Here is a 20,660-nt window from a genome sequence, read left to right on the forward strand (position 1 = left end):
TGGGTTATTCCTTCTTCTTGATTGTTTTTTTTTTACTTGGTTATTTAACGACGTTGTATCAACTACGGGGTTATTTAGCGTCGATGGGATTGGTGATCGTGAGATAGTATTTGGCGAGATGAGGCCGAGGATTCGCCATAGAATACCTGATATTTGCCTTATGGTTGGGAAATCCTCGGAAAAAACCCAACCAAGTAATTAGCCCAAGCGGGAATCGAACCCGCGCCCGAACGCCACTCCGGATCGCTAGGCAAGCGCCTTAGCCGACAGAGCTACGCCAGTGGCTTCTTCTTGATTGTCTCACTACTGTTTCCCTCTCCTCGGACCAACTCCTTCCAGTAATTATTTGACACAGTGTAACAACATTCACAATTCTAGAATCTGGTTGTAAAATTCTAAGAAATAACGACAAAAGAAATATTGCGAAATGAAACTGTAAAAGTTGTCAAAAGTGTTCAAAATTTCCTCTCTGACACAAATTTTTCCTTTTTTTCCCCTCAAGGCAACAGTTTTTCCCCGGCATGTGGGAAATTTCCCTCCATCTGACGTCATTGTGCCGATGTTGTTGACATTTTTATTGGTATATTTATACATCTTTGTTTCCCCGATTCTGAATCCCTATTTAGTTTAAGAAGGTTATTAACAATGGACTTTAAGAGGTACACCGAAGCTGTGTAGAGAGCCCGTCCGGATTGTGTTCATGGGGCGTGCTGCTGCCTGCCCGTATTTAGAGCAGCCAGCGCTGGGGCCGAGGGTGATAACCCCGGGTCTAAAGCCCGTCACGACGTCCGCGGCATCGCGATTCAGCTTGGGCGCTGCCGAACTTCCTCTTTGCAGGAGCTGATGATAAGAACCCCACTAATTTCTGATCCATAAAGTGGTTCGTGCTCTTCCTCAGTGGCGTGTCACACTGATCATCAGTGGTGCTTCACGAATAGGGAGTTCGTGAGAGCAGGTTAATTCAATTTGAGCCCTTCAACTTCGTGTACGAAAACATCTGGAAAGAGGGTCAATAAGAGTATTCAACTCCTGAGGCTTCTCTTCCCACATATTTTTGTGTATTGTCCTTTTTTCGGCTTCTTCCCCCTTCATAAATCGTTTGTTCTTTCAACAGAGCGGCGGATCGCGGTATTAATACAAGTGGCCAATACTATTTGAGTTTATATAGATTTTTAATCAGTTCCAAGAATCGTACCAAAAATTATGAGATCGTACGTATCTTTTGAATTCATCTTCCTTTCAAATTTTTATTCCTAAATATATTGACTCTAGGCATATGATTCATCTTCATTCTTGTAGCCTAAGTACCATATCTGAAGACACTAGTTTCGGCGTCTTCTCCATTGTTTTCCTACGGTTAAATGTTAAACTGTAGTTTTAAGAATGAATATTACACTCCGATCTCTGTTTGTGGCCACAGGAGGTAGAGTTAGAAAAGGTTTCGAAGAAAAGTAAAATAATTTTGCAAATAATATATAATTAATTTCTCATATCAGAACTATTTTGGTGGACAATAAATTGTTGCCGTTACACTTGTCAGTTTAATTTAAGTAATAAAAATCACTAATTATTATGACGTACAGAAGTACGTATATTATTTCCGTGCAGGAATTCTGCCTTAACATATGATGAAGGATGGGTACTTCGGTACATCACAATAATATGATATGCGTAAATAATCATTTAAGCCTTGGTTTTTCTCAACCGACAACACGAGAGATAGTGAGTGGTTTCTATAGCTGCGAGGTCTGCACACCTCGCATCTCGCAGCCATAGAAACCACTCACTATCTCTTGTGTAGTCCGGATTTGTGCGAAGCGGGCCTCTCATCTCTCACGTCGCATGTGTTGATTCAGAAAAACCAAGGCTTTAGTGATTTAAGACGGCGCTCACTCCGTCGGATCCCGGCCACTTAGTCACTCGTAAAGGGTGCACCTCTGGACATAGTGTGCTGGACATGTCACACATCTGTGACACGGTGCACGAGGATTGACCAGTAAAGGGAAACTAAGAGGTGGAGCTTAAACCGAGAGGATTCAATCCGGCGTCGGAACTGGAATCCGGTGTGGCTTAGTGGATAGAGCGTCAACACGTAGAGCTGAAAACCCGGGTTCGAGACCCGGTGCCGGAGAGAATTTTTCTTCGCCCCACCCATCCTCCAAAAATCACTAAGATAATCGTTTGCTTTATCTTAGTCTCGTTTATTTTTTGTTTAAAATAAAGATCTAAGCTTATTAATTTTTTAACTAAAACTGTTTTATATCAGATACATCATTCATGAATAAACTGATTCGTGGATCCTGAATATGAAAGAACTCTAACTATAATTGAAAAGAGAGCCCGACAATACGAAAGATTATATGCTCAAAACTTCTTTCTTGTATCAGGGATGCTGTTGAAAACTTACATTTTCGCGAAAATTAGAAAAAATAAATAAAATAAATTTCTTGCACCATCGCAGTGTTTCTCTATATATAGTTGGTAGGTCTGTAAAAGCAAGTAGAAATTAATTACTAACATACAAATAAATGGACTCCAAAACTTGTAAACATAATGTTGTGTCCTCTTTTTTTTTTTTTTTTTTTCCTTTTGTTCGGAGGACGAATCCGAAGACTTATACTGCAGCCTGAAGCTTATTGTGCTTACCCTCCTATTCTTGTGAATGATGAGTAGCCGAACGGCCGTACTCTTGTACAAGTACAGCACGCCACACCGTGAACTTAACCCGGGCTATTGTATGAATGATGATGATGTGTGAATTAATGATGGCGGAGTCCGAGGTCCAACACCGAAAATTACCCAGCAATTCTGCTTCAATTGGTTGAAGGTAATTTATCCCAACCAGGATTTGAACCCGGGCCCGCTCGTTTTATAGCCAGACGTGCTGACCATTACTCCACAACAGTGGGCTTTAGCGTCTTTTAGAAAAGTTTCCACTATTACTGAATTCTAGTTACTTTTGGTTAATTTGGTGCTGCAATGATAAAATGACCTGACAATCTTTGTTCACCAAAAATTTCACTTGAACTCGTCACGATTTTATGCCGGATGTCTATCATATTAAGCTTAGGATGTTTTTAAGAATCAGACAAAAGACAATCTTAAAAAATAGCAGTTATTTGCGAGTATATTATATTTTGGCTTTGTAACTCATATCTTTATAAAAACAATGACATAATATATGGCTGTGACAACTTTACATTTCTTCGTGATACCCAACAACTTGCAATAATTACATCCAACATCTAAAAGAAACGTGAAGTACAACAGTAAACAAAATCTTTTCCATTTAGTTAAATGACACGTAATCACGTTTTACTCTGAGAACAGAATAAATGACGAGTCTTTCCGGGATAACGGCAAGTGGAATGCAAGAAACGTGAGTGACGTTCAAGAGAACAGAAGAATAACTTCCGTTAATAATAGTGTTGACTGGGAACAGTACTTTCATTTCACACGGATCAATTACTCGTCAATTCAAAGCCAGGTGTAACATTGGTAGCTTGTATTTTGATTTCTTAAGCGCACCGTTATTAGGACACTAGAGCGTAGACTTTCAGATTTGCGATCAATTTCAGGTACTGGTGAAGTCGAAGGAATTTGTGATGCATGAAATCTGAGTCGAGCATGTTGCATAATTCAAATTTGCTTCGCAGCTTCTATTAAGTTGCCTTCATGACAGGCACACTAACACCACCAACTTTCCAAGAATTCGCTTCAGTGGGATCCACGGAGGGAACGATCTGTTGACGATGTAACAGAAATTCTTCGGGTTGATTCTGACGTCAGAGTACTGGGATATGAAACCACACGAGCAAGAAATTGTGTTTCATTGTGGCTATTTTCCAATTGAAGTACCTATATTATAAAATTGCTTAAAACTACTTAAAAATGGAGATGGTAGTGGAAGTTTATAATTAAGATTGATATTCGTTTACAGCAGCGATGGAAAACTGAGCATCATGGGTGAAAAGTTCATTTCAACCCCTTCCAAGATTTAGCACCGTTTGTTTATGAAGTAGCAACACGGAACATTGTCTCAACGTCAACATTGTAGTGGCGTGTACTTAGCATTGAATATGATTTGATATGATATGATATGATATGATATGATATGATATGATATGATATGATATGATATATGATATGATATATGATATAATGGTAATGATAATGATATGATATGATATATGATATGATATATTTGATGTCAACATTTACAACCATGTAATGTGGACCTCACAATTTTTGTATCCGGTGCCACAATTACATTCGTTACAGATATACCTTTTGTAGACGCTCTTATACTTGACTTTCGACCCCATTTAAATTGATCAGTATTCTCCCATTAAATCCTAACAACTTAATTTAGATCATTCAAAGTTTACACTTTTAAGACTTTGTTCTTTATTTTCAGTACACTTACATCGAACACACACTGTTTCACTAATACTTGTTACTAAAAACGTACTATACCATTGTCCAATAAGTTCGTTATTATGTCTGTTTCTTGTGTACATTTCATTTTCAGATCCCACTAGTTTTCTACATGTTATACCTCACTATCCTAGCTAGCCTCCCCCGCCAAACTCCTCACCTGTTTTCATTATCTCTATCGTTTTACTTAATTCCTATTACACTTCTCTAGTTCATTCACAATTGATACTTTATCACTCTGTTCTTGATTTTCAGTTCACTTAAACTATATCGAGGACACACTGTTTCTAGTAATACTTGTTACTAAAATATATTACACCACTGTCATTCTGCTCGTTAGCATTGAATATGACGGAAGTTTCTTATGTTTGATCCTAAGTAAACATTCCGCTTTTCCATCTTGAAGAGAGAAAAAATAATTTTCTTCCCATTCATCTTAGAAATTAAACCTTCGTTTCGAAACCATCTTCATTATTTACTCGATAAGTAAACGCAAGATTCTTAGAGAGTAATGTGAACAACAGATCAGAAATCTCTTGTTTATATGTTGAGCAAGGTTTCAGCGGCACTTGGAAGTATAAAAATTACATCACATTTATATGGCTGCGCTCTTGAATTTGAATTCTATGTAAACTTTACAAGTTGTTTTCTCACACTTTTTTCCCCAGCACATTTCAAGTTCAACGAGTAAAGCTGTTACAATTTTAATGCTAGGAACATGAAATTTTTACTATATGTTCTACATATTGTGGTTAACAAAACACAGTAGCATTTTTTTATAAACTAAATATTTCGGAATTGACAAATAACACATATTAGGGATACTAAAAATTATTTAAATTTTAAAGTTGCACATATTTTTAAAAAATTCTCTTTCCATGTATAGGTGTAAATTTAAAATTCTGAATACTTCGTTTTTCCAACGAAATGAGAGATATCGTAAAAATAGAGACATGCATGGAACTTATATTTTGTAAGAGGAGATAGATTTTGAAAATAAGAATTTTTATTTTAACAACTAAATACTATTCGTACGATCATAATGAAACTTATATCGTCGTTGTTCCTGCAATAACTCTTATGTTACATATTTATCGATTTTCAGATTTTTGCTCTATTCATTAACTTAAATAGTGATACAGCAAATAATAAAATCTCCTGTATGTAATTATACTTCTTTCTTTCGAAAATGTAAGAATTCACAATCTATGTACGACTGCCATAGAACGAATAAATGTGTTTTTTCTTCCTACTGAAAAATCTTATATTTTGCAAAAGGAGTTATTGCAGAAACAACGACGATATGCAAGAACACTTATAGCAAGGGGATCAAGCGCACAAAATCAGAGGGATTTACCTTAAAAATTGTCGAACATAGAAATGTCACCCATCGCCCCTCTAGTTGAAAGACTCAAGACCTGAATTATTATATCATAATTTCGTATCCACCAGATGTGACTCCAACATACTATGTTCTGTTTCCAAATTTCAAACAGGGCTTGAAAGGGAAAAAATTCGAGAGTGGTAATAATGTAATGAAAGCGTAAATGACTGGTTCACGCAAAAATATAATTATTAATTTTACTTGATGGGGGGAAAAAAGGGGAAAAAAGCGCTTCTGAATTGTGCAAAAAAATGTATCAAATTAGAAATGGATTATGTTGAGTAACGAACAGGCACGTTTGAATCACATTCCATTATTTTCCATTTGGTGGGCTAAAAATGTTATCAACCTTATCACATGTAGAATATTTATACAAGAATTAAGTGAAGTAAGTACTACAATGTAATTGTAAAATTTACATTTACCTTGCTAAAGGTATAATTATATTACTTCCGTTTCACTTTGTAATGTGTCAGGATTCTGTGAAGTGTTTATATTCGCTTACGAAGAAATATCACTATACCTTTTGTAATTAAAATAACCACCATGTGCATATAAAAATTATATTGAAAACTCTACTGTCGACTGCTGAAAAGATCCTAGCAGACCCTTTCTTTTGAAGGCTGCAAATTACCGCCCTACTTTCACTGCATGATGGACGTATCAATGCTCCTGATTAAGGGTACAACTTCATCAGGATGACAATTATTTCTCCACTTCTAATTGAATGACCGAGCCTCTTTGTATACAGAAGTTACCATGAATCTCTCACAATATCGAAGGCGTTAGTGAAAGCTCAGGAAGAATGAACAGACTGTTTTAGACATAATGGTGTTCCATTACGCAGGTCATGGCCGAATATGCAGATGAAAGCAGGCATACATACACAAAAGGGTAAACACAATTTTGGCCTTTGTATGTTTTTCTGGTTCAGTGCATCGGGCGCTGATATCATTAAATTTCGAAACTTATTGAAGATTATACACAAAGCCTCGTTAGGAGTTTGTGTGTTACTGAATTTTAAGTGAGCATCTGCAACGATTGTACTTACAATAACTTAGGAAGTGACATTTAAAACAAAATTTTAAGATTTTATTAAAAATATATACAGAGTAAACGGTAAATAATGTCATTAATTTCAGGGAATTATTCTTTCAGACATTTCGAACAAAAAATATTAGCCTAATACAGTCTTTCTGGGTTTTTCTTTTCGAGATAAAAATGGTCTTATATGAAATATTCCATACAGTATTTTGGAAAAGCCATTTACTTAATTCCCAATATGCTCAGTCAATTTAAGAGAGCGGTGTATTATGATAAATACTTGAAAGAATTTTAGTTTTGTCCTCTAAATGTGCAGAAATTTGATCCGAACAAATATAATTTTTCGTCCTGCAAAGGAATTTTCAATTAAACTATTTTAAACCAAGAAGAAAAAATGACATAAGACTATTTTAGATCAAATAAACACGAATGGCAACTCAAGACTGAAACTACAATACATTAAGTTTATTTTTAAAATGTGAATAAAAATTCGCGAATACAGGGAATGGTAAGAGCAATAATGAATAATGAAGGCGATCAAAAGGAAAAACTGAGAAGTAGAACTTAAACTGAAGGGATTCGATCCGGCATCGGAACTGGAATCCGGTGTGGCTTAGTGGATAAAGCGTCAGCACGTGGAGCTGAAAACCCGGGTTCCAGTCCCGGTGCCGGAGAGAATTTTTCTCTGTTCTATCCACCCTTTATCAAATAATAAATTAGTCTAGAACCCTCCAAATTACCTTTAATTTTTGAAGCGCACATTATTTTTCAAACTTATGAGCTACTATTATCAAGTGTCAGAGTCACATTACCTAATAACTTCATTACTCAGTGTTACCACTTCGCTCAGAATTGAATGTTAGTTATTAGGAAAATATATCCTTGGACTACCAATGTTAACAAGAATATTTTATATATTAAAGGATGAAGATAGTCATGGACTTATTTTTACTAATGAATAAGATATTACAATCTCATTTAATTAAGTATATTATAAGTTTAATTATACTTCACTAAATGAGATTACGTTTTAACCAAGGAATATTGTTTTGCTGTCCCTTTGCTCGAATTACGGATAACTCAATATAATAAATCAAATATTGCAATATTTTTATAATTTACTCATTTTGTAAATACATTTCATAATGTTATTTTCACGCAATACTCAATTTTCCATTTATTTGATCATTACTTTGTTTACTCAAAAGAATTGCAAAGATTTTCAAGAAATTAATTCTCCTTCATAATAACGAAGGAGTTGCTAATTTGTTACGTAATATTTGGACTCAGCCTTTTAAAAACAACGTGCATTGTAATGAGTAACCATTCTTATTCAGAAACAATATATATATATATATATATATATATATATATATATATATATATATATATATTTTACAAACTTATCATGCATTGTATGGTCTGCCATAAGACAAAGTATACTGGTCAATTATAATATGAAATATGGTATTGAATTTAACAAATGCGATTGTAATTAGATATTAAACACTAGAGATAACAAAAGCTGTAGAAGACAAACAAAGTAAAAAATAAATTATTAATTTTATGTTATGAGTTTTCTCACACACGTTCTGGCTTAGATTGAATTCACATTTCTAACTTTTCAACCAGATTCTAAACGAACGCATAGTTGTAAGCTACATGGGCTCGGGTAACTCCAAGTTACACCTACGGTAACGCACCTGATCTAAATTAAAATGTCATTAATTTCTCAAAAGTTAGATATCGTTCTTAAGTTACAATATTTATCCTATTTAATGTCAATTCTACAGATACTTTAACCTAATTTTTGTTACATAACTAAAATTCTACTCATATTAAAATCATTACGCTACAAAACTGTGTGTTCTGTAGTACTTGAGGTTGTGTTTGTACAACTTTAAAAATAATAACTCTATTGAACTGTAATTTGCATAACTAATCTTCAGTGTTGGCGCTAAGAATAAACTTCGACGACAAAGTCACTTCCTGTCATGTTAAACAATTGCACAGGCGTGGAGAATGAATCGCTACATCCAATTGTTTTTAACCACCAGAGAGTTTTTATACAGTTACTAATTTGTATGTATCGTGTAGAAAAATGAGTGTTACTGTGTAGTTAATTATTGTTTTTACACGTTGCTGTACTGCTTTCTTAATTTCCGTACTTGTGATTGTCTCTGTTACAGACTTCCTGTACAGGCATAACGTGACGTTCGACAATGTCACGACGGAGGTAGAGATCCTGGACACATCCAAGTGCGCGGTGAGTCACTCTTGTCTTTCATTAACTTTTTACATAGATATGTATTTATGTTGAAGTTGGTTTGCCATGTACTGGAATTAATAATGGAACCTCGCTGTGCTCATTACGCTGCCCTCAACGTTGTATTTCTGTCACAAAGGAACCTTCCAAACCCATCAGGTTGGATTCCTCTTGAAAGTCGTACAAGGGTCTATACTGTACACAAAATCAAGAACAGAAAAATGTCATGTCAATTCGATCTGTAAGGCACAAAAATAGTTTCTAAGAATGGCATAAAATCTACATTTGAGTAGTTTTTTGTCACGCTATTTGAGCGCATGTACTTTTTCTTCTATGTTAAGGAGGAAAGGCTCAAAGACTAACACCAGATTTCTAGAAAGACATTTACCTGTACATACAGAGTTATGTACCGATTTAACGTGCTGATTGAAATGATTTTCCGAAACAACAGTTATCGTCATTCTTACAGTTGTCTGTACTTCAACTGGTAACTATGCCTCGGCCTGTAGTTATCTGGCTGTTAGCACTGATTCGAACAAATGCCGACATGCGGCGCTACTGCACTACTGTTTCGTAAACTTCAAATCCATCTTCCAAGATAACGTTTATTCAGCTGCAGCGACTTTAAGGGGATGTGGCGACGTACTATAGCGTCGCCAGGAGTGTATTCCTTGGCAAAATCTATTTATTTTTTATACTTATCACGGCCCAGAGTTTGCAACAAAGTTACCCGAAGATACCATTTTACATTATTTTTGAAGGCCTATGTAGTTTTCACTTGTGCACAACATCTCAGAGGTATTTCGACCTGATATTATGGAAAGATCTTCCTTCGCTATTACTTCACCCTACGTTACAACGATTTAGCGTTTTAAAATTATCTTATAATTCCTGAAGTGTTTTCGTAGTCTATTTTCTGCTTATGTTATTGTGAAGCTCAAATATATGCATGCTTTCATGTGATCAGGCGTGACAATATTGGTTGGACGATTTTATTCACATTTCATTTTCAGATTCTAATACAAATACGACAATAATCACAAGTTATTCGTGGAACTATTTGAAGAGTTCAGAACCATAGTGGACCAAGCGCCATTTACTAAAACCGTAGAAAACAAGGGTTAAATGAAGTTATTACCATAATTCAATGGAAACATATAGTAAGTAATATAAAGTATTAACATTAAAACTATATGATATGTCAATCTTCATTAAACTATGGTATTCACTTAACTTTAACCCTTGCTTTCTCCATTTTTAATAAATGGCGCTTGACCCACTATGGCTCTGAACCCTTCATTTATACAAATACCATGCGAGCTTTCTCGTATTACGACAGACTTATTTTCGTTGCGAAATTATTTTAAGATGATAGAATTAAAAATATATAAGCTTTCGTGTGCCTTATGGTCATTTTTACACAAAGACATACAAAATTAGAGGCAAATCACAAAAATTAAATTTCAAGAGTGGTAAAGGGGTATAAAATGTAGAAATTAAAATAAATTTCGGGATGTCTTACATCCTTACATAAGGAAAACTGGAATGCATATTCGAACGAAGAAATTTAAAAATACTTAAGATGATATGAATTATAGACCTGAAAGTTATAGGCCTAAGGAACGAAAAATCGAAACGGACATTAATCAAAGCAATGATATCAATGGTGTTTAGGTAAAAAACCTTAAGGTACGTTTTCCTCGGTGCGACTATTGCGATGATCGTTCAACAATGATCGTGCAACGATAATCGTTGAGCACTATTTCTTTGGATTTTCTAGAGTCGCGGCAGTCGCTCGGAGGAAAACAGCTCCATAGAAAATACAAAGAAATAGTGCTCAACGATTATCGTTGAACGATCATCGCAATAGTCGCCCCGAGGAAAACGTACCTTTAACCCTCATTTTTTTAAATTGACTTTTTTGGTGTAATTATTGCAATTAATTAAATTTTAATTACAGAGTGTGAAGATATGTTTCTAACAATTATGTTTACATTCCTTCATATAAGGTAATTCATAATAATATGTTAAAATTTAACTTTTGTTATTCCAGACATATTTCTTTGTGGGATAAGCCCTTTTACCTAAACACCATCGATATATATATCTTAATACTGAAATACACGTTGTAAAAAAATAATTCTGAATATCATTTGTACAACATTTAGTTAATAGGTCCATTGTGTATTCATTAAGGGGTTAGGTATAGCTGATAGTAGTAAAATTTTTGGAAATATTCAACATTTGTTTCCTCCATTACTGTATCTTGTACAATAATGAAAATTGGTATGTGTAAAACACTTTCCTTTTGCTATATGAAAAAAAATATTTTTACGATTTAAAAAAAATAATTATATCTATATTTTTTTTCAAAATTCAAAATGTGCAGTTCACTGTGCAGTGATGAATCTTTTCCCTCATAACTCATAAATTTGTTAACTTTTTCATGTTCTCTCTCTTTTATTTTATTGCTGAAACTCATGTTTACAATATCATGCTCTTTCAACTACATTACTTATTAAATTAATTTTCATCATTTTACTAGCTATCCCAAATATTAAATTAATTATAATTGATTGAATTAAATTGGCTCATAAATTAAGTTACTACTTTACCTTATAGGTTTATCTAAATTTAAATAAATATGTAGTCTACTAGTCGTTACAATTGAAGAATATTGCTGGAGAACATTTTAAGTGTAGTTTGTAATTTAAATATGTATTGTATTGATTAATGCTGGTTGAGTGGAAGAGAAGGCCTTATGGCTTTAACTCTGCCAGCGAAAATAAAACATTATTATTATTATTATTATTATTATTATTATTATTATTATTATTATTATTATTATTACTTACTAAATAATATTTTTTTTATTTTGTGTTAGAAGAAAATACTGATATTTGACTATTTTGTAAAAAGAATTTATTTTTTATCAATTTATCAAAGACAGAGAAGTGATCTTCCATCATATTGTAGATATGACATGCATTAATACACACAAGAAATTTCATCACATAATGTTGGATAGTATTTGAGTTGTGTGGGAAACGTTTCATCACTACACAGTGAACTGAATTTTGAAAAAAAAAAAATGTAAATAATCTTTTTAAATCGTAAAAATATTTTTTTTTTCATGTAGCAAGAGGACAGTGTTTTACTTACTGGCTTTTAAGGAACCCGGAGATTCATTGCCGCCCTCACATAAGCCCGCCATTGGTCCCTATCCTGAGCAAGATTAATCCATTCTCTATCATCATATCCTGCCTCCCTCAAATTCATTTTAATATTATCTTCCCATCTACGTCTCGCCCTCCCTAAAGGTATTTTTCCCTCCGGCCTCCCAACTAACACTCTATATCATACCTGCACAAACAGCACTCAACGAGCGCGCGCGCTCCTTCGGAGCGGAAGAGCTGTGTTTACCGCTCGCCGAAACGGAGAGGAAGATACGTCAGAATGACATAGACTTGCTATAGGTAGAGGAGAGGGAAACGACCACTCAGCTATCTAGTGGAGTGCAGTGTGTAGGCCTATTCTCAGTGACTGTTTCACGTTGCTTACCTACTGCTACAGTACAGTATGGAGGAATCTAAAAGACGGAACATAACATTTAACATTTAACGATTTACAGCTCGAATTTATTGATCTTCAATGTGACCTAAGGGCTAAAGATCGTTCGAATAATACTAACTAGCCTGGTTGAGTTTTACAAGACTAAGCATTAGCAATAATATTCACGACTACACAGGCTGGCTGTGAAAATGATTGCTATGTTTGCCTCAACATTTATATTTGTGAGCAACTGTTTTCTATAATCAACTTTAATAAAGGCAGACACCGAACATCTGTAACTGATGTTTCATTACGATCAGTAGACTACTGTTCCTTTCAGCTGCCAACAGCATAAAACCTCGTTTTGATGTACTGATAAATAAAAATATAACAAAATGATATTGCACATTTAAGTAGCTATAGAATTTCTATCATTTCTGTAAAATAAATATTTCCTTTAGTAATTAATAATAGTACAAGATACTTTTCCAAACACTGAACGGGAATTCATTTCATAGAGACTCTTACTGTATTTCTTTTTATGTATATTTTGTACGAGATCACCCCTTCTTCCAGTCCACCCTTATACAGAGCGCAGCTAATATCTGCATTCCGCTCATGAGCTGTGAGCCGGCTCGGAGAGCGCAAACCTTGTGCAGGCCTGCTCTATATGCATTTCTGGATTCGCCCATACGTGCTACATGCCCTGCCCATCTCAAACGTCTGGATTTAATGTTCCTAATTATGTCAGGTGAAGAATACAATGCGTGCAGTTCTGTGTTGTGTAACTTTCTCCATTCACCTGTAACTTCATCCCTCTTAGCCCCAAATATTTTCCTAAGAACCTTATTCTCAAACACTCTTAACCTATGTTCCTCCCTCAAAGTGAGAGTCCAAGTTTCACAACCATAAAGAACAACCGGTAATATAACTGTTTTATAAATTCTAACTTTAAGATTTTTTTAACAGCAGACTGGATGATAAAAGCTTCTCAACCGAATAATAACAGGCATTTCCCATATTTATTCTGTGTTTAATTTCCTTCCGAGTATCATTTATATTTGTTACTGTTGCTCCAAGATATTTGAACTTCTCCGCCTCTTCAAAAGATAAATTTCCAATTTTTATATTTCCATTTCGTGCAATATTCTCGTCACGAGACATAATCATATACTTTGTCTTTTTCGGGATTTACTTCCAAACCTATCGCTTTACTTGCTTCCAGTAAAATTCCCGTATTTTCCCTAATCGTTTGTGGATTTTCTCCTAACATATTCACGTCATCCGCATAGACAAGCAGCTGATGTAACCCGTTCAATTCCAAACCCAAACAGTGTTTTACACATACTAATTTTCATATTGTACAAGATACAGTAATGGAGGAAAAAAATGTTGAATACGAGTATTTCGAAAATTCTACTTCTGTAAGCTGTACCTAACCCATTAAGACAATTTTCCTTATACTTTTGGAATTTTAATTGTTTTTACCTGCATTCCATTTTTCCTTTCTAGGTTGGTGTAATATACGCAAAAAGAATCCTTGTAACTTGAAATTGCCTTTTACACCACAAATAATTGGAATTTATAAACGATAGAATCTGGTGAACTAGTTCTTCACTATAACTGAGATCTTACGAAGGTGTCTCGAAAACTTCGCCTTCCTGTATTAACCGCCCCGTACACGCACAGAACCTTGGCCCAGTTGATAATCGAAAGTTTGATGCAATCTCCCCGAGGAGTACACGCCTGTACTAGTTCTAATAAAAGAGAAATAAACGTGAAATATATTTATTCCTCCTCCTTCCTCAAAATTTCCTGTGCCGCGTTGTACAACTACGTGACTTCCATGCCTCTACTCCCTCCTATAAAACAATGCCCCCCACCCCACTTCAGTTTCCAAGAAGCCCAAGAATGTCCCCAATTTTCATTATTAGTTTCACGTACATGTAACAGCGAGCGAGTTTTATTTACCATAAATAATTAGGGGGAGTCTCCTGGGCTGCGTACGTGATATATGGACGTTTGTTAAATTAAGAGCCTTTGTGCGAGAGTGTCACAAGGCCAGACAGATCGGGTTCGAGCCCTGTGACCTGGATACACACTTATCACTCACTGTCCCTTCGGCGTCCTTTCGACCGCTCTCGCCTCTGGCTGGAGGATCATTCCAAAAATGAAGCTTTATTTCCTATTGTTTTGTCTAGGTTATAAAACATGAGACTCTTTATGGGAAATTTAAAAGAAGCGCTCGAATTAACATTGAAAACTTTTAAGGAAGTTGAGGATTTCTGGCATGCATTATAGGCTCTATCTGTTGCATTGCTACAGTGTATTATACTGGGTGTTCATTTAAAAGTGTGTCATGACGCCACTGTTGTGAGTCAGCGATTTGAAGCGAGTTTCAGCTTTTATGTCAGAGATGTTGCCTATTATTCAAGGCGTTCAATCTGAACTTGAGAACGTGTACAGTATAACTTGAACGTCGTAGCAACAGATGGCGGTCTGTACGGTTTGTGTGCTACCATAACCTTTTTCGAACTGTATTTTGAGCGGGCAAATCGTACACAGGGTATTTGTTATCATCGGTAATGGCAACATTCCACAACACAAATCAAATGCTCCGTGTCCATGTTGACCGTCGAAGTTAATGTCAACAAATACGTAAGTAATCGTCTTAACCCTCTCCCCATAAAGAAAGAACTCACCTCAGCACGTGTTTCCAAACAGTTCACATTCCTGCCACTACTGGCGTTACCGTACGTACCGGTAAGTACTCTTCAGAATGAACGCCGTACTTGCCAGGCAACTTCTCTGGCACATAGGTAATACGCCTCTGCGGAAGTGTCGGAAGATTGAATTCTCTAGGCTCATCGGCTAGCCATATGAGGGCATACAGCGAGCCGTGACACACTTTGAACTGAACACTCAGTATTGCTGTAGTAATGTACACACCTTTAGCTCGATATTCTTCGGACTTACTATACCTATTTAGAAAAAAAAAAAAAGCTAGGTTTTCGTGTTTACCTGTTAATATATTTACGATACGTAAAAGGACCCTGTCCCTGAATGAGAGGGTTCCAAACAAATTTACCGACCATTTCCCATCCGTGTAGAAATTTCAAAATACAGTAGTATAATGGATCAATCTGAATGACCTAAGTGCGAGTAGGTTTGTACTCTATTTGCATAACATACCATATCATATAATAGGCCTACCATACCACACTATAGGTCAACCATAACATTTGTCATAGCATAGGTCTACCGTAACATACACGTACCGTACCATAGGAACAATAAAAATACTTATAAATGTAGCATGAAAAACTAAATTGTTTGTAAAATGAATGATCGTTTACCTCTGCTGAGGGATGTTGAAGTTGAGGCTAGAAATCGCCTAGCCAGCCTTGGTGCTCGATGGGTTGTTGGTTACATGTTCTGTATCCTGCCTTTGCGCCTTAAAATATTTATGAAAAGAATTAAGGGCAGTCTGTACACCGAATTTTAAGAAAAAAAAAAAATGAAATTTTGGTTTTCATCGTTTAATATGTGTAAAATGATAATATGATTTCATTTCTTCTAATTGTCAGCTTTTAGTCCTATCTTCAGCAAAAATATTGTAGTAATTCTTAGTGCAGAAAACGTTATCAATTAATTTTTTTTGCCAACTACTCAGTGGAATTATGAATTTATTTAGCCGATTCTATACATAAAAGTATATTACAAAGCCCTATTTTTTCTACATTTGTATCTTTTATCACTTCTGAGAAAAGTGCTCCCAAAATTGAGGAATTTAGCACTGCAAATTTGGAAACTTTGACACCATTTTTCTGCACTTTGTTATTTTTTGTGACATTGGTGCACTTCACTCAGAAAGTATTGTACCCAGAAGGTTGAAATTTATATACAATATCAATGTGATGACATTTTACACAGTAGGTTAAAAAAATTAAGATTATTTCTAACTTCAGCAAAAATAAAAAAATTAATTTCTACTAATTCTTAATGCAAAAATTATCAATGAAAATTTTTTTTTGCCGACCGCTCAGTGGAATTTTAAATATACTTAACCGGTTGTATACGTAAATGTATGTTACACATGCCCTATTTCTTCTAAATTTGTATTTTTTATAACTTCTGAGAAAAGTGCACACAAAATTAAGGAATTTAACATTGTAAGATATAGAAGTACAGTTTCCCCTTAAATCTGGCAGATTAAAACTGTCATCTTCATCCACTTGTTCTCTCTCATATTCGAACCCTTGTCTTAAAAGGGAACGGCCCCACTTTGATGTCAAGATTCGAGTTGGGAAAATTTTGGGTGAAAGTATAGCCAAATCCATGAGACACGTGTACCGGCTTTTTTCCATATAGTCCTGAGTTCAAGATAAAAAAATTGGAAAATTAAATGTCAAACGACTTCACCGTAACTGTTTATTGCTGCAACAACAAATTGTGTGGCGGCGTGGCCCGGGCGGTAGCGCGTTGGACTCGAGGGTAGGCAGTGCATGAAGTTCGGGTTCGAATCCGTTTTCGTCATTTTCTTTTATGTTTTTATTTTAATACACATATTCGTAGTTTCCTAAGGTTAGGCTATATCATTTTGTAATGTGCGAAAATTAATGGTTTGAAGAATAAATTTCATACATTGCGTCGTATTACATCGCATTGACACAACGTATCTCTTCAGATGATTCACATTACTACAAATCAGTGATTAATTGGCTTTTTTTATCTGGTGCCCTATGTTTAAAATATCACATGTAGTAATGTGAATCATGTGAAGGAATGAAGGATGGGTGGAGCGGAGAAAAATTCTCTCCGGCACCGGGACTCGAACCCGGGTTTTCAGTTCTACGTGCTGACGCTTTATCCACTAAGCCACACTGGATTCCAATTCCGATGTCGTATTGAATCCTCTCCGTTTAAGTTCCACTCTTAGTTTCCCTTTAGTGGCCAACCCTCATGCACTGTGTCACAGACGTGTGACAGTGGCACAATGTCCAACACACTATGTACAGAGGTGCACTCATTACGAGTGACTAAGTGGCCGGGATCCGATGGAATGAGCGCCGTCTTAAATCACTAAGTGATTATTTACGCATATCATATTATTGTGATGTAGCGAAGTACATATGATATTTCCGTGCAGGAATTCTGCATTACCATATGATGAAGCACGGGTGGAGCAGAGAACAACTCTAATCGGTGGAACTTAAACTGAAGAGATTCAATCCGGCATCGGAACTGGAGTCCGGTGTGGCTTAGTGGATAAAGCGTCAGCACGTAGAGCTGAAAACCCGGTTTGAGTCCCGGTGCCAGAGAGAATTTTTCTCCGCTCCACCCATTCATCATCATATGGTAATGCAGAATTCCTGCACAGAAATATCACATGTATTTCGGTACATCGCAATAATCTGAAAGAATATTTTGTCAATGCAATGTAATAAGACTTAGTGTTAGGTGGAAATTTATTCTTCAAACATTTTCGCACGCATTGCAAAATGATATAACTTAAAGCCTTGGTTTTTCTGAACCGACGCATGCGACGTGCGAGGCCCACCTCGCACAAATCCGAACTATACGAAAGATAGTGAGTGGTTTCTATAACTGCGAGATGCGAGGTCTGCGCACCTCGCAGCCATAGAAACCACTCACTATCTCTCGTGTAGTCCGGATTTGTGCGAGGCGGGCCTCGCACGTCGCATGCGTCGGTTCAGAAAAACTAAGGCTTTAGGAAGTTATGAATATGTGTATTAAAATGAAAACATAAAAGAAAATGATGAAAAGGGATTCCAACCCGAACTTGATGCAGTGCCTGTGCTCGAATCCAAAGCCACACCATTTCTTGTTGCAGCAATAAACAGTTGCGCTACAGTCATTTGACTCTTAATTTTTCATTTTTTTTTCTCTTGAACCCAGGTCTATATGAAAAAAAAAAGCCGAAACACGTCCCTTATGGATTTGGCCATATTTTCACCCGAAATTTTCTCGACCTGAATCTTGACATCAAAGTGAGGCAGTCCTCCTGTTAGACGACCAGACAATTCTGCTGAAATTCCCTTGCTGCGACAGTGAATTGTGGGTTGGTGATACAGGAAGTACTTCACCCTCAAGCCCATCATTATATACGGGATCCTTTTCCCTGTAGTTGTGTCTTCCCTATCTCAAACTGTGGTATACTTGGCCGATGGAGCCATTCATGTTTGGCTCCCCTTATCGTCTGATCCCTGAACGCTCTTAACCCATGCTTGCATGCCTTCAGAGCATTATAAACCTCGTGTAAAATATCGGCAGTAGTCGTTACTGCGAGGTGTTGACTTCGCGTGCAAGAAGCCTGCGGAAGTTATTTATTGCCCCTCTTAGCAACTGGCATTAAACCAAGTTTACACCATCACAACTTGGAGACAAATGCTTACCACATCCACTAAATAAGAGTCTTATCACTGTATGACAACGATCGATAAATACGGGCTCTTACTCTTTGTTTACTAATTGATTTAAGACCTGTAAGCCGCGGAAGCTGATAGCTACATTATTATATAATGAACACATGCAGAAAAGAAACTAAAAGTCTAGTAATTCGATGGCATAATCAGGGGAACACCACCGAAACCTCTGCTTTTACCTCTCACAGCAAACATTCTCATGCGGGCAGATAAAGGAGTTATTTTTTCTTCCACCATATTAATAATGTCAAAACAAGTGCTTATATAAATTTTGGCTGCTCGAGCGCAATTATGAGGGTCGTTCAGAATGTAAGTTTGGCTGGGTTCGTTTACATAAAAAACACAGTTTCAAAAAAATATTTATTGCAACGGATTCAGAAATTATGGAGCTATTTTTCAACACATTCCCCACCGGAACTGAGACATTTGTCATACCGTAGGATCAACTTTTGTACCCCTGTATCGTAGAAGTCTGCCGCCTGGAATCGAAACCAGTGTGTGACAGCCGTCCGCATCTCTCTGTTAACCCAACGGTATGACAAATGTCGCAATTCCGATGTTGAATATGTTGGAAAATAGCTTAATTTTATTTCAGTAACCGTTCCAATAAATCTTTCCATAAAATTGTTTTCCTTCTGTAAACGGCCCCAGGCAAACTTACTTTCTGGACAGCCCTCGTAGTTGCGCTCGAGTGGCCAAAATCTGTACAAGCACTTTTTTTTGCATTATTAGAGTGATAGAAGGAAAAAAAAACTTCTTTCTGCCCCCATGAGCATACTGCTTGTCAGTTTAACACTGAAAACCCTGCTAATTTCTCATTTATGAAAGACATATATATATATATATATATATATATATATATATATATATATGGTAGAACATCCGTACCATAACGTGGAGTCAACACGACTCCGGACACTGAGGATATTTAATAAAATATAAGAAGTAATGGCTATTTTTCTGTGAATGAGGATAATCCAGTCAAATTCCTCAAACTAGAGAACTTTAATAACATACTGTAGGCCTATATTAGATATATTGGTGTATTACAAGATTCGTTGTATACTACTGTAGGTTGTTTAGTCAACTGTCCGAAGAACAGGTTTGAACCTCATAAGTGACATCAGTAAGCCATCACGCATGAGTCAACTAAGCCAAGAGATACTAGGATAGGGTGGCCAGTTCCTTATTGCATACATTGTTGACTAGTTACATATTACACTAATCAGACCTCAGATGTACATATACAAACAATTGTTCTTCCTCCGACACATATCGTTAAGTAAGATTTGACGCCCGATATTAGATGTACAGCTTTAAGACAGAAAAAATTATCGCTCTCCTGTAGCGTGAATTTGTTTAAGTCCACTTCGGGCAGCGCCAGGTTCACACGATTAGAGAAAGGATGTTTATTTTGCACCTAATTTACTCCTTAAATATAATATCTTCGTTACAGATTATTCATAACACTTGACCTATAAACCACCGCCTGCTCGAGAGCATTCATGCATCCGATATCCGATGGCTGCTT

General features: G+C 36.1%; 1 protein-coding gene across 1 annotated transcript in view; it reads left to right on the top strand.

Annotated features, from left to right (window-relative positions):
- Positions 1-20,660, top strand: part of LOC138701770 (ras-related and estrogen-regulated growth inhibitor-like) — an 839,928-nt gene that overhangs the window by 467,934 nt on the left and 351,334 nt on the right. Inside the window, exon 4 of the mRNA XM_069829017.1 lies at positions 9,055-9,131. Within this exon, the coding sequence (XP_069685118.1) occupies positions 9,055-9,131 (77 nt within the window). The remainder of the gene's footprint in view (positions 1-9,054; positions 9,132-20,660) is intronic.

This window comes from Periplaneta americana, chromosome 6, assembly GCF_040183065.1.
Source record: "Periplaneta americana isolate PAMFEO1 chromosome 6, P.americana_PAMFEO1_priV1, whole genome shotgun sequence".
In the NCBI taxonomy this organism is placed as follows: domain Eukaryota; kingdom Metazoa; phylum Arthropoda; class Insecta; order Blattodea; family Blattidae; genus Periplaneta; species Periplaneta americana.